The sequence below is a fragment of the Bufo bufo genome, chromosome 6 (assembly GCF_905171765.1).
Source record: "Bufo bufo chromosome 6, aBufBuf1.1, whole genome shotgun sequence".
Classification (NCBI taxonomy): Eukaryota; Metazoa; Chordata; class Amphibia; order Anura; family Bufonidae; genus Bufo; species Bufo bufo.
The window spans coordinates 316,988,793-317,015,156 of record NC_053394.1 but is presented as its reverse complement, the minus strand read 5'-3'; the positions used below and the strand labels follow the sequence as shown (position 1 = coordinate 317,015,156).

General features: G+C 44.5%; 1 protein-coding gene across 1 annotated transcript; it reads right to left on the bottom strand.

The window, feature by feature from the left end:
• Positions 1–560: 560 nt before the first annotated feature.
• On the bottom strand, positions 561–25,309 carry CNTD1 (cyclin N-terminal domain containing 1). Its single transcript, XM_040438475.1, has 8 exons — positions 25,224–25,309; positions 15,747–15,928; positions 13,949–14,024; positions 10,187–10,361; positions 9,541–9,703; positions 6,087–6,231; positions 5,812–5,908; positions 561–671 (listed from the first exon to the last, which is right to left on the bottom strand). The coding sequence occupies exons 1-8, from the start codon at positions 25,307–25,309 to the stop codon at positions 561–563; spliced, it is 1,035 nt and encodes a 344-aa protein (XP_040294409.1).
• Between the last annotated feature and the right edge of the window lie 1,055 nt (positions 25,310–26,364).

Genomic DNA, 26,364 nt, shown 5'->3' with positions numbered 1-26,364 from the left:
CTGTCTCCACAAACTACACTTTGCTGAAACCACTGTAGCTTTCTGGATCTCAGTTATCTCACCCAGCTGAGGTATCTGGGTGGGATATACACGCATTCCAGCACTTATACTGTACACATCACCACAACATGAACATACTTTTAGTCTGTGTCCGTTACGTTTTTTTTGCAGACCGCAAGCAGAACCATTCATTTCAGTGGGTCCGCAAAAAAAACTAAGTTACTCCGTTGGCATTCCGTTTCCATATGTCCGTTCCGCAATACCAACAAGCATAATACTGTTCTATTAGGGGCCAGCTGTTCCATTCCGCAAAATACGGAATGCACACGGATGTCATCCGTATTTTTTGCGGATCCGTTTTTTGCAAAATACATACACTCGTGTGCATGAGCCCTTTATCTGTTTATCAAGTACTTTTTCTTGCATAGTACATAAAATTAACTACGGTATACTTTAAAAGCAGAAAATGAAATGCTTTAATACAATTTGATGTAGTAATGAACATACAATCCATAACTGGATAATAGGATATAGTGTGCTGAAGAGCATTTTATTATATCCTAATGACTGAGCAGCGCAGTATCTCCTACACAGTGCTTCAGGATGGCAGAGCATAGTTCAAACACTGAGTTTACTGAAATGCCTGTGATGTTACTCAAGTGCTCCAGAACCTAAAAGGGGAAATGGGTAGAAACATTTTAGAAAATATCGAAAGAACAAAGAAAGAGACAACTGGAAAGATATTTTAGTGAAGGCAGGTCAGTGCTGCTAATTCTCTGATACACTGTAGGGCAGGCATTTCAAACTCGCGGCCCTCCAGCTGTTGTAAAACTACAACTCCCACAATGCCCTGCTGTAGGCTGATACCTGTAGGCTGTCCGGGCATGCTGGGAGTTGTAGTTTTGCAACAGCTGGAGGGCCGCGAGTTTGAGATGCCTGCTGTAGGGCCTCTTTAACACGGGCGTCGCGTGTGAGGGCCGGATAGGATGCGGGTGCGTCACGGGAAAATGTGCGATTTATTTATTTTATTTTTATTTTTTTCCGCACGAGTGCAAAGTGTTTTAATGTGTTTTGCACACTCTTGAAAAAAATCTGCATGTTTGGAACCCAGACCCGAACCCGGACTTCTTCACAGAAGTTCGGGTTTGGGATCGGTGTTGTGTAGATTTTTATTTTCCCTTATAACATGGTTATAAGGGAAAATAATAGCATTCTTAATACAGAGTAGTATTAAGGATGGAGGGGTTAAAAAAATAAAATAAAACTCGGAATGGGGACCCGATCTTTATTATTTTCCCTTATAACATGGTTATAAGGGAAAATAATAGCATTCTTCATACAGAATGCTAAGTAAATTAGGGATGGAGGGGTTAAAAAAATAAATAAAATAATTATAATTAAACTCACCTCATCCACTTGTTTGCGCAGCCCGGCTTGTCTTCTGCGCTCATGGATCATGTGATGGACCAGGTCCTTTTCCTCCCAGGTCATCAAAGAAGAAGAAAGAAGACGAGCCGGGCAGCGCGAACAAGTGGATGAGGTGAGTTTAATTATTATTATTTATTTTTTTAACCCCTCCATCCCTAATTTACTTAGCATTCTGTATGAAGAATGCTATTATTTTCCCTTATAACCATGTTATAAGGGAAAATAATAAAGTTCGGGTCCCCATGCCGATCGTCACCTAGCAACCATGCGTGAAAATTGCACCGCATCCACACTTGCTTGCGATTTTCACGCAGCCCCATTCACTTCTATGGGGCCTGCGTTGCGTTAAAAACGTACAATATAGAGCATGCTGCGATTTTCACGCAACGCACAAGTGATGCGTGAAAATCACCTCTCATATGCACAGCCCTTTAGAAATGAATGGGTCCAGGTTCAGTGCGGGTGCAATGCGTTCACCTCATGCATTGCACCCGCGCGGAAAACTCGCCCGTGTGAAAGGGGCCTAAGGGTTTGGCTTTTATCCGTACAATTTGGAAGAGTTTTGCCTCCCGATGATGCAGATCATCTGATAAATGAGCAAAAGCAGAATATCTGCCCGTGTAAAAATGAAGCTAAGGGCAATTTTAGAGAAACATATTCAGTGCGGGAAATAAGCTCCATGTGACAGCAGTATTTCCAGGACTGAACACTGTTCCTGTGACACAATGATTTATAATGGTGTGTTCCTGCCCAGCCGTGGCTGTACTAAATTGTACTCACATAATGCTGTCAGTACAGTTTGGTACAGCCACGGTTAGGCAGAAACACACAGCATTAAAAATCATTAAAATGCTGTGAATTCATGTGACAGAAGCAGTGTTCAGTTCTGGAAATACTGCTGCCACACAGAGCTTATTTCCCACACCGAATACACTCGTCTGAAATTGTCCTAACTGATTTTACCACAGAAGAATGACACAAGAGATTATGTGTTTGCATAGTTTTACATACATCGGATGAGCGTTGATGAACAATAAACATGTCCACTGGCCGATGCAAAGTGAAAGCGGGAGGAACGATTCCAATCGCAGTCGTTCCTCATTCAGTACTACTAAATATCAGCAGCACATGCCTGATTAGGGTACGGCTACACGATGACGCGTGACAAAGGGGTACAACTACACTGCGACGCGTCGCAGTAATGTTGCGCAACATTTTTTGTAATGATAGTATATGGTGTCACACTACAACATGCTGGGACTGTGACATGACAGTCGCACAAAATCCAACTTTGATAGATATACAGTACAGACCAAAAGTTTGGACACACCTTCTCATTCAAAGAGTTTTCTTTATTTTCATGACTATGAAAGCATCAAAACTATGAATTAACACATGTGGAATTATATACATAACAAACAAGTGTGAAACAACTGAAAATATGTCATATTCTAGGTTCTTTAAAGTAGCCACCTTTTGCTTTGATTACTGCTTTGCACACTCTTGGCATTCTCTTGATGAGCTTCAAGAGGTAGTCCCCTGAAATGGTCTTCCAACAGTCTTGAAGTAGTTCCCAGAGATGCTTAGCACTTGTTGGCCCTTTTGCCTTCACTCTGCGGTCCAGCTCACCCCAAACCATCTCGATTGGGTTCAGGTCCGGTGACTGTGGAGGCCAGGTCATCTGGCGCAGCACCCCATCACTCTCCTTCATGGTCAAATAGCCCTTACTTTCAAAGTTTTCCCAATTTTTTGGCTGACTGACTGACCTTAATTTCTTAAAGTAATGATGGCCACTCGTTTTTCTTTACTTACCTGCTTTTTTCTTGCCATGATACAAATTCTAAAAGTCTATTCAGTAGGACTATCAGCTGTGTATCCACCTGACTTCTCCTCAACGCAACTGATGGTCCCAACCCCTTTTATAAGGCAAGCAATCCTACTCATTAAACCTGACAGGGCACACCTGTGAAGTGAAAACCATTTCAGGGGACTACCTCTTGAAGCTCATCAAGAGAATGCCAAGAGTGTGCAAAGCAGTAATCAAAGCAAAAGGTGGCTACTTTGAAGAACCTAGAATATGACATATTTTTAGTTGTTTCACACTTGTTTGTTATGTATATAATTCCACATGTGTTAAGGGCTCTTTCACACTTGCGTTGTCTGGATCCGGCGTGTACTCCACTTGCCGGAATTACACGCCGGATCCGGAAAAACGCAAGTGTACTGAAAGCATTTGAAGACGGATCCGTCTTCAAAATGCTTTCAGTGTTACTATGGCAGCCAGGACGCTATTAAAGTCCTGGTTGCCATAGTAGGAGCGGGGAGCGGTATACTTACAGTCCGTGCGGCTCCCGGGGCGCTGCAGAATGACGTCAGAGCGCCCCATGCGCATGGATGACGTGCCATGCGATCACGTGATCCATGCGCTTGGGGCGCCCTGACGTCACTCTGGAGCGCCCCGGGAGCCGCACAGACGGTAAGTATGCTGCTCCCCCGCTCCCCGCTACACTTTACCATGGCTGCCAGGACTTTAGCGTCCCGGCAGCCATGGTAACCATTCAGAAAAAGCTAAACGTCGGATCCGGCAATGCGCCGAAACGACGTTTAGCTTAAGGCCGGATCTGGATCAATGCCTTTCAATGGGCATTCATTCAGGACCCGGCCTTGCGGCAAGTGTTCCGGATTTTTGGCCGGAGCAAAAAGCGCAGCATGCTGTGGTATTTTCTCCGGCCAAAAAACGTTCCGTTCCGGAACTGAAGACATCCTGATGCATCCTGAACGGATTTCTCTCCATTCAGAATGCATTAGGATAATCCTGATCAGGATTCTTCCGGCATAGAGCCCCGACGACGGAACTCTATGCCGGAAGAAAAGAACGCAAGTGTGAAAGAGCCCTAATTCATAGTTTTGATGCCTTCAGTGTGAATCTACAATTTTCATAGTCATGAAAATAAAGAAAACTCTGAATGAAAAGGTGTGTCCAAACTTTTGGTCTGTACTGTATGTGCAACTGTTGTGTCACTGTGCGACACCATAGACTATCGTTACAAAAAATGTTGTACATCACTGCGACAAATGTTGTCGTGTAGCCTTAGCCTTACACAGTAAGCTGTGCTGCCCATCCTGATGAAGGATGCAAATCAGCACTTGCTCATTTATTGGTGGCAGGATTATACAGGCCAATTATTGGGAATGAGCATTCCTATGGGCACTTGTTCCCATTAACTGGCTCAAAAATTGCTCGATCTAATAGGCACTCGACATGAAAACCGTGTATGTAAAATATTTATAGCCTGACCACTTGAAATGGCTTCAGTGAACTCTACTGCAAAGCTCGGGTGTAACTGTATCCCTGAAAGCCAGAGATCATCATTGCAGTTCAGACCTGTTGATGAAACACTACCAGTCCCTGCATGTTCTGCAGCTTTCTGGGATACAAGGATTTTAAAGAAGTTTTCCCAGAATTGACAGTTCCTACAGTCCACAAAATGAAGTGATAAATATCTGATCCCTAGGACAAGGGTCCGGAATGCCCTGTTCTTCTTTCTGCTCAGCCACAGTGAGAAGAAATTAAAAGGAGAGAAGGTTGAGCACGCACCCTGCCACTCTATTCACAGTCTATGGAGCTGTACCCTGCCATCTCCATCAGTCCCATGGACTTTGAAAGGATCATCAGGGTACATGTGTTGCCTCATTCAAACTTATCCTTACTGAAGTTGTGCAGTGAGGAGGAACCAGAGGGCTCAGAACCCCAGTTCTTGTGATTGATAGGGGCCCCAGTGATCAGTTACCACCCATCCTGTCAATTTTGGGGGAACCCATTTAAAATTCTTGTGAATAGGTGATAAATGTGTATTGTGGGGGCAGTCCTTTTATCTCTCCCAATCACGCAATGATTTTTCCCCTCCTCCATGTGGCAGGCATCAACAGTATCTTAGTACATCATCCGGATACCTGTTTCCATCAGTGTCCAGTTTTAGGCCTCATGCAGACAGCTGTTCCATTCAATGCATGGGCAACATCCATGCCGATTCCGCACACGGATCCAGACTCATTCAACTTGAATGGGTCCGTGATCTGTCCGCACTGCAGAAAAGTAGTGCATGGAGAGAAACTCCACGGAAGCACTCTGTAGTACTTCCGCGGGGTTCCATGCCTCTGTTCCGCATCGGACCTTCCGGATTGCAGACCCATTCATCTGAGATGCGGTGCAGAAACAGCCAGGGCCAGTATATTGTAGACCCACTGTTTGCGGGCTGCAATACGGGCCCGGACGGCACACTGTTGTGTGCATGAGCCCTTCTACACAGAACACTATTTATTGTCAATTTACAAAAAAATCTATTGTGTGAGTAGAAGGAATATGGGAGGATGGTTGGTTACCCGATTCCAGGCGTCTTGGTTTACTATGAAGGTACTGGCAGAAATGACTCCGGTACCCAAGAACATCTGATCTTCTTTAACTGAGAGAAACTTGCTCCTACACAAAGAATGTAATGAATTCTCAATCAGAAAAAAAAATAAAAATAAATAGGAGCAAACAGTGCACACGCATACAATATCTCTAATAGTCTGTATTACACATGCTCCCGGTTTGGATGACAGTTTCAATCAAGTCTTACCCCCATGAAGGAATTATCAGAAATGAATACCCTTACCTTTGTAAACTAGTTGGCGTGGAGACGTCCACAGATGCCTTTAGAAGAGCTTCATACATAGGGGTTCTCCGTAAATAAACCAAATCCATGACCATTACACACATATTATGTACGTCCTTCAGCGGCAGAGAACAGCCATTATGCTCTATAGATGGAAAACACAACTGTACTGGAGGTTTCCTGGATTAGAGAAAACATGGGTGCTTTCTTCCAGAAACAGGACCACATCTGTCCATTGCTTGTCCCTGGTATTGCATCTCGGCTCAATTGAAGTGATTGATGCTGAGGTGCAATACCACACACAACCTATGGACAGGTGTGGCACTGTTCTTGCAATAAAAGCAGGCATGTTTTTCTAGTCCTGGACGACCCCATTACGGTGTATATTACATGCAACCGCAGAACAAATTCGCAATTCACCAGTAGGAGAGCTCAGCATGGTGAAATGTCCTGACTGTACATGTACAATTATTAATATTCAAAGTACTGATCAAAAAAAATCTTTAATGGACGTTCCTTGACTGATCACTGGGGGTCTAATGCTGCCTTACAGATGTGATAACAGCTAGGCACGCGCTCCTTCAGCTCACAGTAACTCTTCGTTCTCCCCCATAAATATTCATGTTCCAATTACTTTGTACATGTTTATTTCACTATGGAGAGGAAGAGAAGTTGCTGCCAGACAAGCCTGACCCCTCATTATGTTCATCTGCGATCAGGGGACTGTAAAGACCCCTTTACATGGGCAAACACAGCAGATAATTATTGGGAAAGAATAATTCATTCCCGATAATTGCCTGCTCATTACAAGAAGTGAAAATTACATTTACATGCAGCAGTCAGTTCTGCTGTATGGGGCTTGTTCATCTGATGATCTGCGGCACCTTTACACAAGGCAGTTAATAAGAAGGAGCATTCCGTGGTATAACTGCCCCGATCACTGGCCCAGGTAAAAGGGGCTTTAAAGGGGTTGTGCAAGAATTGGGGGGGGAGAGTTGGCAATCCCCCCTTTACCGGACCTGTAAAGGGAGTATTACTTACCAGGGTTCCTGGTACTGGCTCCCCGCTCCTTCTCCTGGGTTTTGATGCTCTGCTGTGCTCCCCCGATGTATACATCTGATTTGACACTGGCCAAGCCAATGAGTGGCTGCGGCAGAGACCGGATCCCCTTGCATTATGGGACCATTTCCCATGATGTAAGTGGAGCTGTCACCGCCGTGGTCAGTAATTGGCTGCGACACAATCAAACCAGATGTTTACACTGAGAGAGCGCAGCAGAGCATCGCGGCCCAGGAGAAGAAGAAGCGGGGAAGTAATCTTCCCTTTACAGGTCTGGTTGTTGCACAACCCCTTTAAGGATGCCCTTTTGAGATTGAGAAACAGCTCTCATTGTTCGAACACTGTGTGTGGATTAAATTAAATGTTCTGACTGACGTTCTGCTGTTTGGCCACAAGATGCTGCTGTTTGCTAGGCACAGCTGACTGCATATATATTTCCATGTTCATAAGAGGTGTGGTTTTTCAGAGCATGGAGAAGGAGCAGCCATCTTAGAATTGAGCTGAGAGCTGAGATACTGTGTGTGAGCAGACAAACTGATGGATCCAGGAGAAAGAGGACCCCCTCAGTGACTGCAGCTGAGTGAAGCTGATCATTGTACAAGACCCAGATCCTGTCCAGGAAAAGGAGAATTATTTCCAGGAAGGCTGACAAGAGCTAAGGAACAAGCTGCATACCCTGCCCTGTGGGACCTCATGTTTGCTGGAGAGACTGGTTGTTCAGTTTAGAGACATCAGTGGATAAAGAGCAGACCCGTGTCGGTAAGATCGTGCACGCATCTCACTGCAGTGTTGGTGCCTAGAGACTGTTTTGGGGTAATAGGTACAGCGAGGCAGTTTTAGTTGTGCCCGCCAGTAGGTAAATTACTGCAAACTTTCCGCTGGCATCCATCAGAGGGCACTGTGCTCTGCAACACAGGGGGTCTCAGCCTTCGGGCTGGGTGTATGTAAATTTATTCTATGTTCTCAGCATTTGTGGTTGTGTTTATTATCACGTGTTAGTAAAATTCTGTTTTTGAAAAAGCTGTTGTCAGAGTTGCTTTCCTTGTTTGTGACTTCGCTGTATCCTTGGGGGTCCACACCGGTACATGGCTTACACCATCACATAAATTCAATCATTCTAGGCATTAATATGCATGGCCCATTTGATGCTAGCATGAGGCAGCAACTTAAGCAATGTGATTCCTGCCAAGTTCCATTAGAAGGTGACTTGCACATGACTGTTCCCAGTTACTTCAAAATTACAGTCAACTGAAATCACAACTTTTGTGACAGGATGCACTCCCATGGATGCATGTGTATTTTAAATACATAATATTCGTAAGTTTCATTTCTAAGGGCATTAAATGTTCTGTAAAATTGCATTATATTCTGTGTCAATGTTCAGTTCCTGACAGATAACAGCGGGGACTCTGTGTCCTTACATATACACATTCAGCCTACAGCAGTGCAGTACATACATGCCGAGTGCATCTGTACATAAGCTGTGATTAAGGGCTCATTTACCAGACCGTATCTGTTTTTGCAGACCGCAAACTGTGGATCCGCAAAACACGGGGATACCGGGCGTGTGCGTTCCACATTTTGCTGTTTGGAGAGTCCTTCCATAAGATAGAAATGTCTATTCTTGTCCACAAAAATGGACAAGAATAGGACATGTTCTATCTTTTTTGCAGGCCACGGAATGGAAGTGCGGATACTGACAGCACACAGTGTGCTGTATGCATCTTTTGCGGCCCCACTGAAATGAATGGGTCCACATGGCGATCCGCAAAATTGCAGAACGGATGCGGACAGAAAAATATGGTTGTGTGAATGGGCCCTGGTACAAGAGTTCAGCTTGGGCCCCCCAGGGGCCAGGAAGCACATAGCCTTCGTGCTGTCTGAGGCAAAAATTGTAACAGCATCCCCCCCCATGTTAAATTCTTGACCTTACCCCTTCCCTCCAGCCAGAGGACTAACTTAAACCTTCTGGGCCCCAGTACAAAATCTATAACAGAACCGTCCCAGCATGCACTTTCTATAATACCGGTGTCTTCTTATGCCGCACAAGGGTCTTTGGGCCCCCTCAGGCTCCTGGGCCCGGTAGCGACTGCTACCTCAGCACCCACTATAGCTATGTCCCTGGCCCTAAGTATTTTAGATAGGGTTTGGATTTGGGCACCCTCTATAGTAGTAGTCCGTAATTAATAACTCGCCATAAAAAACTCAAGTTATGATAAGATGCACATATATGAAATGCACATTAATATAATGTAGTGCTTTCAATTTAGCAAAATAGATTTAATATCATAGAAACATTTACTAAAGAATCGTCTGAAACCGCATTTCAGTCACAACACTGCAAATCAAGCCTAGATAGAAAAGTCATTTTAAGTCCCAGGGTTACAGCACTTACCTAAAACCTCCAGAAGCATTTCTACATACGCGAAAGGAGAGTGGATATTCATACGGAAATTAAGAGTCTTCAACACTGTAAGTTCAGATCTCAGAGGATCCTCTCTCTTATAAGAGTAACCCGCCGAGCGCAAAAACTGCAGAACCATGGGGTTGTTGATGACCTGTAATTAACAGCAAATCTAAGTCGCATGTATATAGTCATTTACCTATAAAGACATTGGGGGTCATTTATCAAAGAGCAGTATTTTAACATCTAGCAAAGAAATCAGAAAACCAGTAGTCAGGCCTGTATTGTACTGGTTTGAGTGGCACAAGTGTAAGGCTAGAGCTACACGAGGACAATAAGTCTTGGATGGATTTTTTGCTACTGTCGTGTCTCAGTCGCAGCATGTCGCAGTGCGACACCATAGAATATCATTATAAAAATTGTCGCGCGACATTGGTGCAACAAAATGTCATGTAGCCCTAGCCTAAAACCACATGGTGCAGCTGAGTGCACGCAGCCAAGCTCCACCCATGAACGTCAGCTCCTGGTCACATGACCTTGCGGTAAAAATGTGCAGTTCTTGGCCACCGTGTGTGGGCAGAGCTTGGCCATGTGTGTTCACTGTGTGGTCTTAAACTTATTACACGAGATATCTAACCTTGGAGTGGAAATGTAACTTGCTTGTGATCTGAATACAGGACGCCATATGGAGCATGAACTTATCACATAAACTGGCCTTTAGGGAACCCCAACTCTTGACTTTGGAGGATTCCATCACATTCAAGCTCTCAGCGCTGGATTTGTATAGCTCCTCTACGTGTAAGATCATGAATCTGAAAGAGAGTAGACATTACTGTTACTGTCAGCTGGAATTATTGGTGAGGAGTCAATCTACTTGAGAGTATTTTGCCGTTTTTGGTGTCATTTCAGGTGCAGTTTTAATGCAGTTATAAGTTGATAGTGACCGTCACTATGTTGGCCAGAAGAAGGGACCCTGTGTGGCCCCGAAACGTTGGCTGTTTGACGCATGTGACTGACGAATGAATAAAAGAAAAGTGTTTTACTTCTTGCACATATCATCCAGCGCTGGTGACTTCTATTGTGGACTGTATCTGACACAGCGCCATCCATGTTGTCACTTCAAGCACCAACCTCTTACTCAAGGTCCGTACGCTGTATGGAGTGCAGGCGATTTGGGATTATTAGCTGCTTGTAGTTCCCAATTACCATTTGTTAAGCGTAGTTAGCAAAGGTTTTAGCTTGAGATAATCTACTTTTTTATGCACTTCCCATGGACACGTGCAGTTGCCGTTTAATCAAGACGGTGAAAAAGTCAGAACTTAATATGGATATCTCTATGTTTTGGTTTATTTGTTCTTCATTTGTCATTGATTTTCATGAAAACTTTATGATCTACAGTTTGTAAAACGATTTGTAGAATAGAAATGTTTAAGACACATTTTACTATTCTACTTCTTGATAGTCAGTGATACTTCTGCTTCAGCCCTGTTAATGGAGTTCATAAAATCAAGCAGCACAAATGATCATTTTTATAGCACAAACGTAGCACTAACCAACCAGCCCGGTTTCGTGTCTTTTGGCTGTGGTGGGGGGCTGGGTGACCTTTTGGTGACCTTTTAATAAATGGTTAATAACTTTGAAATAAATGTAGCACAAATGTTAATTTTTGCGGCACAAAACAGCACAAACGTAGCTCTAAAGAAACACACTGGAGTTTTTGTTTGTGCCGATTGAAGGGGGGCCAGCTTCGCCCAGCTAACGTATTAGGGTGTATTCAGACATGGTGGGTAGGGTTCAGTTCTTGCCAAGAATTGTGCAGCAAAAATCACATGCGTTTTTACAGCTAATTGCCACAGTGTCAATGAGTTCCACCTATTGTAACTGAACAACTGCAGCAATGAATCGTAAAAATGCATGCGTCTTTTCCTGTGCGCCATACGGTGTGGCAAGAACCACATCCCAACCTTTACATCTGAGTGCACCTGTAGGGCTCCATCCATGAATTTGGCTTGTCAGGTTTTTTTGTTGCTAAAAAAGCCATCAAAACGGCATGTTTTTTTTTTTTTCATGTCACATGTTTTTTGTTGTTTTTTTTATGGTCTTTTTTTAGGCACTTTTTTTTCCTGTGGAGAAGGTGATGGAAAAAATGCCTGAAAAACAAAACAAAAACAAAAAACGGCATAGACACAAAAATGCACCGAAGCTGAAAAAATGTCACAGAGATAAGGTACAATAGAAAGATTTCGATTCTGTATTTTTGACTTGCGCCTGGTTTTGGCTCATAATCAGGCCTCTTTCCCACGGGCATGTGCGCCCGGACCCGCAATACACAGGCGCCGTTCCGTGGGCATTCCGCATCACGGATGCGGACCCATTCACTTCAATGGGTCCGGAGATGCGGAAAGGTGCGGAACGGAACCACGGAACGGAACCACTACGGAGTGCTTCCGTGGGGTTTCGTCCCGTACTTCCTTTCCGCAAAAAGATAACACATGTCCTATCTTTTCAAGTGAATGGGTCCGCGATCCGATGCGGCTGCCCCACGGACTGTGCTCGCGCAGACGCCCTTGGGAAAGAGGCCTAACTGATGGAAATCACTGATCAAACACTGACAGTGTAAAGAGGCCATAGTGCTACATTTAGATTTCTTATTCCTTCCGAATCCTCTCCTGCTTTTCGCTCAAAAAACTGTATGAAAGGCTGACAAAAAACTGCACGTGTGATTCCAACCTGAGTGGGCTGGTCTGGTCTTCTAGATTCCTATTTTCATGTCAAATTCAATTAGAAATGATTTATATTACGAATGATAGAGAGCAGGTGATATGGTGACTCAGTGGTTAGCACTGGGGACCTAGGTTCAAATCCAACTAAGGGCAACATCTGCATGGAGTTTGTATGGGCTCCCCATATTTGCATGGGTATACTCTCAAAGATATACTGATAGAGAATTTAGATTGTGAGCTCCATGGGGGACAGTGAGTGGATGACAAAGGGGAAGACTTACTATTGAAAATGTACCAGTTTTTTGGGTACATTTTGCACCAAAAAAATAAGAAAAATATGGTGTGCATGATTTGCATCACATTCACCAACTGTTTTACACACTTTTCTAAGCTTTTTACAACTTGCCCGACAAGAAGTGTGGCTTTGTGGGAAAGAGGTGTGCCGCTCTGTGAAAGGGGCATGTCGTAAATGTGCCCCATGCAACAAAATTTTGGCACATTTTTGGAGTAAAACTATGGCAACTTATAGGTGGCATAGACTTAGAATGGACAGGTTTTTTATTGGCGCATGGACACTTTTTTGCAACACTGATTTTTGGCACAAAGACAAAAATTTGGAGCACAGGCAAATTTTTGGACAGATCTCTAGCATAAATTTGCCACATGATTTACAATACTCCAAATTAACAAAGCTCCATGCGCCAGAATAATACATTTGTCTAATATTAAAGGGGATATCCAAGACCTATAATGACCCGCCATATGCCCGGGTCCCTCACATAGATAGCAAAGAAAAAAAAGGGGTCAGTTAGTACATCCCAATGCACAGGTGCACGTTGCTATGGCTGAAAACACAACATAGAACAAAACATACAATGCAACAGCTCTCTGCAAACCAAATAAAGTACAAAAATGCATTATAATTGCTAATGGCACCAAAGATGATAAAAATTAAAGTGGGCCCAGCATGCATGTGGAACCTAAACTCCCTGAATTGTATGGTAGCCGTCATGGCACATAACAGGTAGAATTTAGTGTTAGGTTTCCGTCTTACAGAGATCGCCTTGACATGTGACAGACGGGCTCAAATAATTTTGTACAAAATGTATTTGCCAAGCATCTGTAATTTATAAGCATAGCATTAGCAATTATAATGCATTTTAGTACTTTATTTAGTTTGCAGAGAGCTGTTGCATTGTATGTTTTGTTCTATGTTGTATCCTCACACAGATAGTACTTACCTCACTCCCCGGCACCCGTGGCGCTTTTTAAGCCGGCACGGGCGCCGCTGCATCTCCCCGTCGCGCGGATGAAAACATCTGGCATCTTTGGCAGCCAGGGTGACACTAGGGAGTCTCGCCCCTGTGCGGCCTGCTATTGGCTGCCCCCCCCGATGGCGGATGTCTTTATCTGCATGACAGGAAAATACTGCAGAAGCGAAGCGGGTGACGGGGAGCAAGGTAAGTACTATCTGTGTGAGGGGCCCGGACATATGGGGAGGCCTTGGATAACCCCTTTAAGACTGTCATTCATATTCTTAGACAGTGTAAAATGCTCCACTATTAGTAAATTTGTCGCACTATCTCTAAAGTGCTGCAGAATTTGTCAGTGCTATATAAGCAAGAGAAATAATAGACAAGGTGTACGCTGCGATTACAACGGATTAGTAACTGTACCTGTCTAATAATTCCACTGCCTGGTACTTAGTAGAGTTGTCCTGACACCAGTGGACTGACAATAGGAAGACCAGTTCTGTAATAAAATTGATATGGATACAAAAGATTAGGATCCTAAATAAACAGCCCCCTAAGGCCTCATGCACATGACCGTATGTAATTTGCTGTCCGAAAAAAACGAATCCGCAAAAAATACGGATGACATCCATGTGCATTCCGTATTTTGCGGAACAGAGCAGCTGGCCCCTAATAGAACAATACTATCCTTGTCCATAATGCGGACAATAATAGAAAATGTTCTATTTTTTTGCGGAACGGAAATATGGACATACGGAAAAGAAATACACACAGAGTAACTTCCGTTTTTTTTTTTGCGGACCCATTGAAGTAAATGGTTCCGCATACAGTCCGTAAAAAACTAGTAACGGACAAGGAAAAAAAATACGTTCGTATGCAAGAGGCCTAAAGGTAAGACCAACTCTACCTAACCTTTTTCTCCTGCAAATTCAGTTTTATATGTGGACTTTCGCGCAGATTTCACCATATGCATTGCAAATCCACTATGTTAATCAGTGTCATTTCCACAGCATAGTAACCTTGCTGAGGAATTACAAACCTGCAGCATGCTCTGATTTCTGCACAGAATTTTTCTGCTACATGTAGATGGGGCTTTAAAAACTTTCATGCACCAGACATTAGCCCAAATTTACTAATGTGAGTGCACCTAGATTTAGGCATAAATTAAGCCAAAAGGTGGCGCAATTTTGCGCATCAAGGTTTGCAGATATTATCTGCACCTAGTCCTATGAGGGGAATTGGCTTAATGAGGCGTGGTTCACTGACAAGGGGTGGGACCTAATATGTGCCATTTTGCACCAAAATGATGCTACAATTCTGGCGTAAAATTTTGTCTACAACTAAGCCAACCAGTAGTTTGTATAAAGATAAAGATAGACAAATGTGTCTAACTATGCACTACGGGAGTCATTTACTATTAGACATACGCCTATATTAGGCATATTTCTGGTGCAGATTGCGATGCAAAGGTTATTTGAGTTGCTATCTCAGACTTTTTTCCGCTCACGCCAGGTCTAAAAAAGTGGGCGTGTCATGGACGGGGAAGGGGACAGGCCAGCAGGTCCGTCTCATTCATCAATTTTTATGCCTGTTTTAGGAGTAGAAAATGGTCTAAGGCTCCATTCACACGTCCGCAAATGGGTCCGCATTCGTTCCGCAATTTTGCGGAACGGGTACGGACCCATTCATTTTCTATGGGGACGGAATGGATGCGGACAGCACACAGTGTGCTGTCAGCACCTGCATTTGCGGAGCGCGGCCCCGATCTTCAGGTCCGCAGCTCCGCAAAAGATAGAACATGTCCTATTCTTGTCCGCAGCTTGCGGACAAGAATAGGCATTTCTATAGGGGTGCCGGGCGGGTGTGTTGCGGATCCGCAACACACCACGGACGTGTGAATGGAGCCTAAATGTAAGACAACTAGGAAGCTGGCTTACAGTTAGACTGGCGCTGGATATGCCGAAGTTATGTAGAGGCCAGCGTCTTCATAACTTTGGCGGATCCACCACCAGCTATAGGGGTTATTAAGACCGGTGTCTAAAACGCCGGTCTTAATAAATGACCCCTAGATCTTTGATCCAGCATGATCCACCATGATAAATTTGGTTCACATCTATGCTGTGTTTAAATTTGGTCAGCCGGTCTGAATTTATGCCATCTTTAGGATTAGTAAATCTGCCCCACCGTATATATAAACATCCTTAGCTAACCAAGTACTTACCTATCACTTTTGGTTGCTTAAATGAGCCGGCATACTCTGATAAGTGGTCCAGAATACGCTCATTGTCATTTGCCAAGCCAATGAGAATGTCTGCTATAACATCAAAGGGGGCTATTCCAAATATTGTTTCAGGATGTCGTGAAGCTCTTTGTGATATAATTGGAAGTTGGTTCATCCTTGGACTGCAACAAATACAGAAGAAACAGTGTCAGAATGTAGTACGTGAAGGGGTTGCCATAACATTTTGAGTATATTATAAACTCCAGGTGAGTGGGAGCTAAGCTGCAGTACACTTCTGTTTCTGGCTTCGTTCACTGTGTTTTTACAGACTTCAGCCGGCTGCTGGTATAGGTGCCTAGTGTCAGACCCCCAAGAGTCCGATATTGATGACTTATCGCAAGGATATGTGTACAGAGAAAGTTGTAGAGCAGCACAAACGGACGTCATCGACCAAACCCGGAATGCATCAGCCGCAATGAGACCGCAGATCCACAGCAGTCCACAGAACTGTAGAAAAAAAGGAGGATCGCAGAGGCATATCCGGTGTATGTTTAATCAAAAGCCTTGAGTGCGTACAAAAGCAAAATACGTAGTTTCGGCTATGCAGTAGCCTTTATAAAGCATGTATACAATATAAATAGCAGCCTTAAATACTCATATATGGTCACTCCCACATCTGTCACCACCAGACATCTGAGAAGCTCTGACAGACGTCCTTCAGAACCTCCTCGAGGTTCCTTTTGTTTTGCTTTCATTTTCTCATCTCGTTAGCCTCTCTCAGCTGTCCTGTAGTTGCACTGATTGCATCCCTTTAAATCCCTTCCCATACTGCATCACTTTGCGGTTTATACAACTTCCTGGAGTATATGCATGCTGGATGCTACTACTGAGTCTTCTACAGACAAGTTTTGTTTATTCATTTGTATTTTCCTGTTTGCTGGATCCCAGGAGACCCTGACTCCCTCCGTATCAAGTGTAGGGAGCCGGTGGTCGTGTCCCCTCACTATTATAGGGTGTTCAGGGGTTATTCAGTCGAGGTACGAGGATATGCGATCTTCTACCATTGAGAATTTTGCATAGGCTGAGCAGTTTAGGGAGAGAGCCAGGTCTGTTGCAGGGCTATCCCTTTGGTTCCTTAGTTTTGAATCCAGTCAGCCGGATCTTCCTTTTGTGTCTTCTAGTTTGCTGTACACCTTCCGTGACAACATCCTGATGGAGTGATCACCTATCACATGACCATCACATGACAAACAAAATCCTGTAAGTAACATGTGAATACAATCATGCATCGAACCGTGTATGTGGAGATCGCCAATAGCCGCATATGCAAATATCGGGACAAAACAATGTCTCATGCATAATATTGCATTATAAGGCCAGGTGCCTACGTCACCACGGTGCTAATCCACATAACATAGTCCATACTAGAGAGAGGGAATAGTATAATACCTATCTGAATGGACACCGATGAGGAGCTCAGCACCACCGCTGGATTCCAGAAAACTATCTATATTAGTCACATTAAATTCAATATTAAGTCCCTGGGGTTGCAGAGATTGTAATGTGAAAATCCATTTTAACTCCTTCTTTCTCAACATACGTTCTCTATCACTACCTTTTCTAAAAATATCAACAGAGTCTATGACCCGGAATCGCAATTGATTGATAGAGTGACCACAGTCGTTGAAATGCTTAGCCACCGGTTTATCCATACATTTTTCCTTATTGTGCTTTTGTGCTTGTTAATATGTTCCCTATTTTCCATGGTCGTTTCTCCCACATAGACTAAGCTACAGGGACATTCAATCATATAAATGACAAATTTAGCCGATGGTGAGCGCGGTCACACGCGTGTTTGCCAGATGCTATTTACCATGTATAAGGTATGCATTTTGCACTAATTAAGCACTGACACTTTGATTCGTCCTTGGGCTGTTTTTAATTATGCACCTGTGTGTAGTAGGTGGGAGCCCGTAGGTGATTGGCTCCATCAGGATGTAGGAGTGACCATATATGAGTATTTAAGGCTGCTATTTATATTGTATACATGCTTGATAAAGGCTACTGCGTAGCCGAAACGTCGTATTTTGCTTTTGTACGCACTCAAGGCTTTTGATTAAACATACTCCGGATATGCTGCTGTGATCCTCCTTTTTTTTATCGCAAGGATATGGCATTTTAGTGCCCAATATGCTGTGCCCAGCTGGTGCCATCTGAGACTTCTTGAATTGATAGGCGGGGTGTGAAAATGCTATAAATGTGGGCGTAAGGTGCTGTATGGGCATCCGTTAAGGCTCAGAAAGGAAGGAGCGGCATTTGGCTTTTGAAGCATGGATTTTGCTGGAATGGTTTCTGGGTACTACATCACATTTGCAGACCCCCTGAGTGTCACGCTTTGGTGTGGGAGGGAAACACCACACCAGCATAGGAGGGAAGGGGGGAACAGAGAATCAGGCCTGAGAACTAGGGAAGGAAAATGGACACCTCCTAGTGAAAACCCTAACCAAAATCCTGACTGACTACCAGTATGAACAGACTCCAAAGGTAGGTGAGTTCATACAAAGGAATACCTATTGTCCTATTAAGCCCTATAGGACCCTGATACTAATGGTAGGGACGAGACTACCTGTTCCTCCAAAAGGAAGGACGAACAGGGGTCTCCTTCAGGCCAAATACAAACAATAGGGAAATGCAACACAAGGAACCTAAACAAAATACAAAGGGGAAAGGAAAGACTTAACTTCAAAGGAGCAATGGAAGCACCAGGAACTCAGCCGAGATCCAACTACAATCTATCCAAAGGTCCAAACAGAAGCTATAAACCGCACAGCATTGTGGGAGAAGAAACTATAAATAGAGAAGTTTAAATGACCCCAATAGCCACACCTGGGGAAAGAAGGTGTGGCAAGCACCCGAAACAACACAGACGTCATTTGATCCAAACGGAAAACATGTCAGATCAAACCACGTGTTGCCAGTCTCACTGATCTCCTGCCACCTGTCGCGGGAACATCCGTGACACTGAGGTCCCTGTACAGAGGAAACCTCCAATAAGTGACCCCATCATAGATACACTACCTGTTAAGTTATTTATCAAGGGGTGGAGTGAGCTTTTTGACAGCGCAAGTATTTTGCAGAAATTAATGAGCAGGCAACTGTGCAAAGTGAATATTGTACGTTTTCCACAGATATGGCATTTCGGCCCCAATAAGCTATGTCCAGCTTGTGCTATCTAAGCCTCACACCACAGCCCTTAAATTGTTAGAACGTATGTGGACGTAAAGTGCTGTTTGGGCATGTTGCAGTGTTCAAAGGGGAAAGACCACCTTTTGGCTTTTGCAGCGCAGATTTTGATGGATTGGTTTAAGAGTGCCATGTTGCTGTCAACAGCCTCTGGGTACCAGTACAGCTATTTTCTGAGAAACATATGTTTTTTCTTTTTCTCTCAACGTAGCTGTGTGAGAACTAATGTTTTGCAGAATGAGTTGCCATTATTATTGGTTCTATTTTGGGGTAAATACAACTGTTTTGATCACTTTTTATGAAGCAGGATAAAGAAAAGGCAACAACTCTGCCATTGCTTTTTGATTTTTGTTATTGTGGTGAACGCCGTGCAGGGAAAATAACATACATTTTATTCTGCTGGTCAGTACGATTACAGAGATACCAATTTTATATCGTTTCTTTTAAAGTTTTGCTACTTTTACACAAAGCATTTTAAAAAAAAATTGCGCCGCTGGTTAGTCTGCAACTTTTCCCCGTTCATGCCCAGTCAAAAATTGTGGACGTGGCATGGGTGATGAAGACAGGCTGGTTTACGCCTGTTTTAGGCCTAGAAAATGGTCTAAATGTAAGACAACTCGGAAGCTGTCTTACATTTAGAACTGTCGCTGGATGCCCCAAAGTTATGGAGAGGCCGGCGCCTCTTCATAACTTCGGCGGATCCACTGGCAATACAGGGGTTTATTAAGACCGGCGTCTAAAATCTTAATAGATGTGCCCCAATGTTCTTTTCTTTGTATGCTTTTCTCTCAACTTGCCAAAAAGCTCCGGTTTTGTATCATCTGTCCAAGGGACATTCTCCCAGAAGCTTTGTGGCTTGTCAACATGCATTTTAGCAAATTCCAGTCTCGCTTTTTTTTTTTTATTTGCTTTCAACAGTGGTTTCTTCCTTAAAACAGGACCTTTCATCAGCTTTGCAAAAGTCTAATTAGGGTGTTACCTTATAGGGCGGCCCCCACTGATGCCATGGCTGTTTTTTTTTTCTTCAAAAGATACCCCCCCGTCGTCGTTCATCCACTGTGGCGTCCCGTTGATTTTGGCGCCTTGCATTATAATGAGGAGTATCGGAACAACGAGGAGGAGCCTGAGTCTTTCTCAGTGGGCGTCTCCTTCTCCCTGGCTGTAGCTCTGTCCAATCGCAGCGCAGAGCGTCACAGCCAAGGAGGTTTTTTCATCGGAGCCAATACATTCTAATACTGTACGGAGCTCCTGCTCTGTACAGTATTGAACACTGCTGTTATTTATTTATTTTGTGAAACCGGAAAACCCCTTTAATTATGAAATCAGAAAAACACTTTAAAGGGAACCTGTCACCTCCCAAAACCATCCCAAGCCGCCAGCAGTACCTGTGTGTAGCCAGCAGTGTGTTTCTGATGATGCCTTTCTTCCTGATGGCAGATACTGAAAACGTTGTTTTATCCCCTGTCGGCGCGCTTCTCTGCACATGCTTGAAGTCACGGGGGCAGCGGCCTCCTTGTTTCAAGTTACGTAACCGTGCCCCCTTCCCTGCCCCTTTGCTGTACTGACAGTGGCCTATGCAGAGAGTTCGGCTGGCTTTGCCGAACAGCCGGCTGTCAGTCACAGCGAAGGGGCCACCAACCGATGTTATTTCACAAGTGAGGTGAGCCCGCTATCGTGTGGACAACCAATGCTTCCTTGTGATTAAGGGTCTTTGCATCTGATTTATCACGAGACGTGTTATTTATGGGTCTAAGCTAAAAGGAAACCACTGGAAGCGGACACAAATCTCTGGTGGGCCTTCCACTACTTTATCTGAAATAAATATGAGGTCACTCTGCTAAATTCTAGAGACTCCGACCCATTTCATCATAAAACAAGCAGATGAACAGACAAGACCTCTACCGCCACCTCCCAAAAGGTTTTTTTGGCTGCCCAGGCCTAACATGTACCAGAGGTTTACCGCCAAAAGTGCAGAGTCCTCTACCATGTAGCTAGTGGACCCCACATCTGTACTGCCATATGCCATACTACTGGAGTGCAGGGCCATGAACGAAGCCAGTAAACGTAAGTACAGTTTTAGGGTGGCACAACAAAACCCAGATTAGTGCCCACCCTGCACCCACCTGCCCTTCCCACACATTGACGGAACCCTCTTTCACGACTGCAAAGTCTCACCTTGCTACCTCCATAGAATTCCCATTGCCACAGGCCATAAGACAACCGCCATCTTGGCTACCAGCGTATCATGACCTGCGGCACCCAATCCTCCATTCTAGGGTCACATCAGCCTTACTGCCCCTCCATTGCCCCCTCCCCCCTGTCTATTTATGATCATGTGCAGATTGTCTAATAGAAAGAATATCCGTGAGGGGGGCACTGCCACCAGTCATTAGCGAAGACGGCAAGGCGTGCTTTCTTCCGGAATACTCCTTCTGCCTATTGTATGCTTCCTGTCAGGTCCTTGTGCCATGTGTCACCTTAGCCCCCTGACCCTGGCTTTATAACATACAGGAGTTATTTTATACATGCAGTACACTATATGTCTATATACTTGGCGGATATATATATCAGCTGTCTGCCTTTCTTCATAAACTGGAACTATGGCGGACATCAGCACAAGGTAAGGAGCAACCAATCAGATCGCAGGTAACAGGACAGTTGGAGTTTGAAAGCAGCGAACCAATTGGTTGCTGTGGGAACCCTCACTCCTAGAAAACACACTAAAAGAGTGACCTTCTAAATCCCTACATGAAAACAATACAGACACCTCCACTCCCGATTATTGTCCCTCACGTTCTCTTTTTATAAGCAAATTGGTATGGAATTACGCAACTTAGATCCAGTTACAACCTACGCCGGCGCCATATTTGTTGTGGGCAGTATGCCAGTCCGAGCTGAATTTATAGCGGACGTCATCGCTCCTAAAACCTGACAGCGTTTCTTGTAAGGTGTTGTAAAATAATAAGAATAAGAATACATTATTTAGCAATGTTTAAACGTCCAGCGAGAGACGCCCCGAAGCTTAGTAGTGACGTCATCTGCCGGCGCGGGTGACATTTAGACATGGCGGACAAGGGGAGCGCGCAGGGGCCGGGCTCTATGGAGCAGGAGAAGCTGGCCAGAGAGCAGATACGGAGCAGGGAGATGGCTTACTGGGCGAAGAATTCAGGAAGGCTGCGGACGAGAAATATCTTCACCGGCCTGGCCATAGGAGGGATAGTGCTGGGGATCTGTATCCTGTACCGCCGTGTGTGCACTGACCTCTGCGGTCACCTCTCCTCATCTGTTCTTCTGGGTGACAGCAGTATCTGCGAGCCACAAGTAATATATGCATCTAACTGTCTTATCCTAAGTATCTGTCTCTCTAGTATATACTATCTATCTGGTATATCCATCTCATATCATACCTATTATCTGTTATTATTCTAAGTATCTATCTCTCTAGTATATACTATCTGTTGTCTGTCTGTCTATCTGTTGTCTGTCTGTCTATCTGTTGTCTGTCTGTCTATCTGTTGTCTGTCTGTCTATCTGTTGTCTGTCTGTCTATCTGTTGTCTGTCTGTCTATCTGTTGTCTGTCTGTCTATCTGTTGTCTGTCTGTCTATCTGTTGTCTGTCTGTCTATCTGTTGTCTGTCTGTCTGTCTATCTGTTGTCTGTCTGTCTGTCTATCTGTTGTCTGTCTGTCTATCTGTTGTCTGTCTGTCTATCTGTTGTCTGTCTGTCTATCTGTTGTCTGTCTGTCTATCTGTTGTCTGTCTGTCTGTCTATCTGTTGTCTGTCTGTCTGTCTATCTGTTGTCTGTCTGTCTATCTGTTGTCTGTCTGTCTATCTGTTGTCTGTCTGTCTATCTGTTGTCTGTCTGTCTATCTGTTGTCTGTCTGTCTATCTGTTGTCTGTCTGTCTGTCTATCTGTTGTCTGTCTGTCTGTCTATCTGTTGTCTGTCTGTCTGTCTATCTGTTGTCTGTCTGTCTGTCTATCTGTTGTCTGTCTGTCTATCTGTTGTCTGTCTGTCTGTCTATCTGGTTGTCTGTCTGTCTGTCTATCTGGTTGTCTGTCTGTCTGTCTATCTGTTTGTCTGTCTGTCTGTCTATCTGTTTGTCTGTCTGTCTATCTGTTTGTCTGTCTGTCTGTCTATCTGTTTGTCTGTCTGTCTATCTGTTGTCTGTCTGTCTGTCTGTCTATCTATCTATCCATCTGTTATCTGTCGCCTGTCTGTCGTCTGTTGTTGTCTGTCTATCTATCTATCTATCTATCCATCCATCCTGCTTGTGGTTTGGCTGCTAGAAGCTTCTTTCTCATATAATCGGTGTCTGTGGCTTCCGTCACCATAATACAACCGCATACATCCGTCATGAATGGATCCGGTTGGCTTATGTCTTCTGTAGCCATGACGGATCCGTCTTGAACACCATTGAAAGTCAATGGGGGACGGATCCGTTTTCTATTGTGTCAGAGCTCCACACCACATTGCGGACAGAAAAACGCTGCTTGTAATGTTTTTCTGTTCGTGATGGGGACGCAACGGAGCAGAATGTATTTTGGTGCACTCCGTTTAGTTCAGTTTTTTTTCCCCATTGACAATCAATGGGGACAAAACGGAAGCGTTTTCTTCCACTATTGATATCCTATGACGGATCTCAATAGCGGAATTGAAAACGCTAATGTGAAAGTAGCCTAATGCTGTTTTCACACCTAAACTCTGGAATATTTCCAGATGATCAGGTCCGGAGATTTACTGGCGTTGGCCCTTCACACATGTAGCTATTACCCCGGAGATGTGCCATGTCGGGTGCGTTCTCACTACAGAGGAAATGTTCCAGGTCCCTAGGCACGGGGCGGGAACTTTAGGCATGGCCGCTGTGATTTTCTGGAACATTTACTGCTGTTTTCACACATGCGCTCACTCGGAGTAAGGCTACTTTCACACTGGCGTTTTGAATTTCCGTTTGTCGGATCCGTTCAGGACTCTCACAAGCGTCCACAACAGATCAGTTTTGCCCTAATGCATTCTGAGAGGATAAGGATCCGCTCAGAATGCATCAGTTCAGTCTCCATTCCGCTTTGGAGACGGACGCAGCGTTTTGGTGTCCGTCTGACGAAACGGAGCCAAACGCATCTGTCCTGGCACACAATGTAGGTCAATGGGGACGGATCCGTCTCCCATTGACTTTCAATGGAGTTTCCGTCTTGGCTATGTTACAGATAATACAAATGGATCCGTTCATGACTGAAGCATGCGGTTGTATTGTTGTAACAAATCAGTTTTTGCAGATCAATGACGGATGCGCCCAAAACGTGAGTGTGAAAGTGGCCTTAGTACTAGGGCTCTGCGGAGAAAGTCTGGGTCAAGTCCCGGACAGAGTTTGTGGATGTTTGCATTCACACATAAAGCCCCTCCAGTTAACTCAAGAAAATGGCTGGATTCCACTAAGTGTGAATGGGGCTTAAAGGGAACCTGTCACCGGGATTTTGGGTATAGAGCTGAGGACATGGGCAGCTAGATGGCCGCTAGCACATCCGCAATACCCAGTCCCTATAGCTCTGTGTGCTTTTATTGTGTAAAAAAACCTGATTTCATACATATGCAAATTAACCTGAGATGAGTCCTGTATGTGAGATGAGTCAGGGACAGGACTCCTCTCAGGTTAATTTGCATATGAATCAAATTGTTTTTTTACACAATAAAAGCACACAGAGCTATGGGGACTGGGTATTGCGGATGTGTTAGCGGTGATATAGCAACCCATGTCCTCAGCTCTATACCCCAAATCCCGGTGACAGGTTCCCTTTAAATATAAATCTGCTTAAAAATATTGGAGTGCCCCCATTTTCATGGGTTATAATAGCCAGTGGAGTGTCCCACAAACAAGAGCACTTAATAACAAAGGGGTTATCCGGAAGCAGATATTGATGACCTGTCACCCCCCCCCCCCCCCCCCCCCCCGTTTCTGGTATCCATGGTGATAATGGTACAGTGTAGATTCAGAATGCAGAAGACTCTGTCCATCTATGTAGTGGTCGTGCCGGGATCCTGCAGCTCTCGGAAGGTGATGCTGACACTGCTGCTTCCTCTTTGCACAAAACAGCTGATTGTGGGGGGTCATCAGTGTCGGACCCTCACTGATCTGATATTGATGACCTATCCTGAAGATAGGACATCGGTATCTTTAGCCCAGACAACTCCCATTGTCGGGAATACATCCCCTATTGCAAGGGTCATACCTACCTACTCCCCAACGCAACAGTCCTCCGCGCTGGCTCCTGCGTCTCCATCTTCCAGTCTGCTGTTTGTTTTCTTCCTCTCTGCCATCGGCATGCCCCCTGATCCTCTTCAGCCAACTGCTGGCATCAGCGGAGTCATGTCTTTTGTGGACACATCACTGCTGGAGCCAGCGGTTAGCTGAAGGCGATCAGGGGACCATGCCAGGGAGGAGGATGGGGACATGAGCGCCAAGGAGGAGGACCGTAACCTTGGGGTATGAGAAGAGCAGGTTTGATCCTTTCAGGAGGGGAGGCAGACACCTGTTAGAATTTATGTATTCCCGGACAACTTTGCCAGTCTTCATCTGTGGTCCACTGGTGTCAGATACCGGCACAGTTATTAAAGGGGTTGTCCCATCTCACTAGGGTATGCCATAAATGGCAGATAGTTGTGGAACCCACTCCTATCTCTAGAATGGGGCCTCCATAGTGAAGGCGAGCAGCTGTGAATGCGTGGCCACCCTCCATTCACCGCTATGGGAGTTCCAAAAATAGCCCATCAGTGGCTCAGCGATTTACAGCGGCCTGATAGCAATGAACGGAGAGTTGGTCGCGCTTGCACAGCATCCACCCCATTCACTTCTGTGGGACTTACAAAAATAGCTAAGCATATACACTCCGGATATTTTTGAAAATGGCGGTGAATGAAGGGTGACCATATATACGCAGTTGCTCTTCACTTTGTGGGCCCCATTCTTGAGATAGGAGGGGGTCTCAGAGTTGGCGATATGCTATAAATGTTGAGATGGGACAACCCCTTTAAAAGGTGCACGCCTCTTAAATGTGATGCATCTCGGGCTGTCCGTGCACCAGCACTGAAATATATAGGAGTTGGTGTAGGTTTAAGGTATAATTTATGCCAATTTTCTTGCGTGAATTATATTAACCCCCTTCCTACTGTATGCATTTTAGGTGGTTAGTGAGCAAGTACTTCCTTTTATTTTTTTTCGCTATAGAGTTCTTTTGCTATTGACTTAGGCCTCATGCACACGACCGTGGTTGTTTTGTGGTCCGTTTTTCACGGATCCGTTGTTCAGTATCTGAGTTGTTTTTTTTTTCTCTGATTTAAGTCCTCTTCTGTTCCGTTATTGCACAAAACATATCCATATG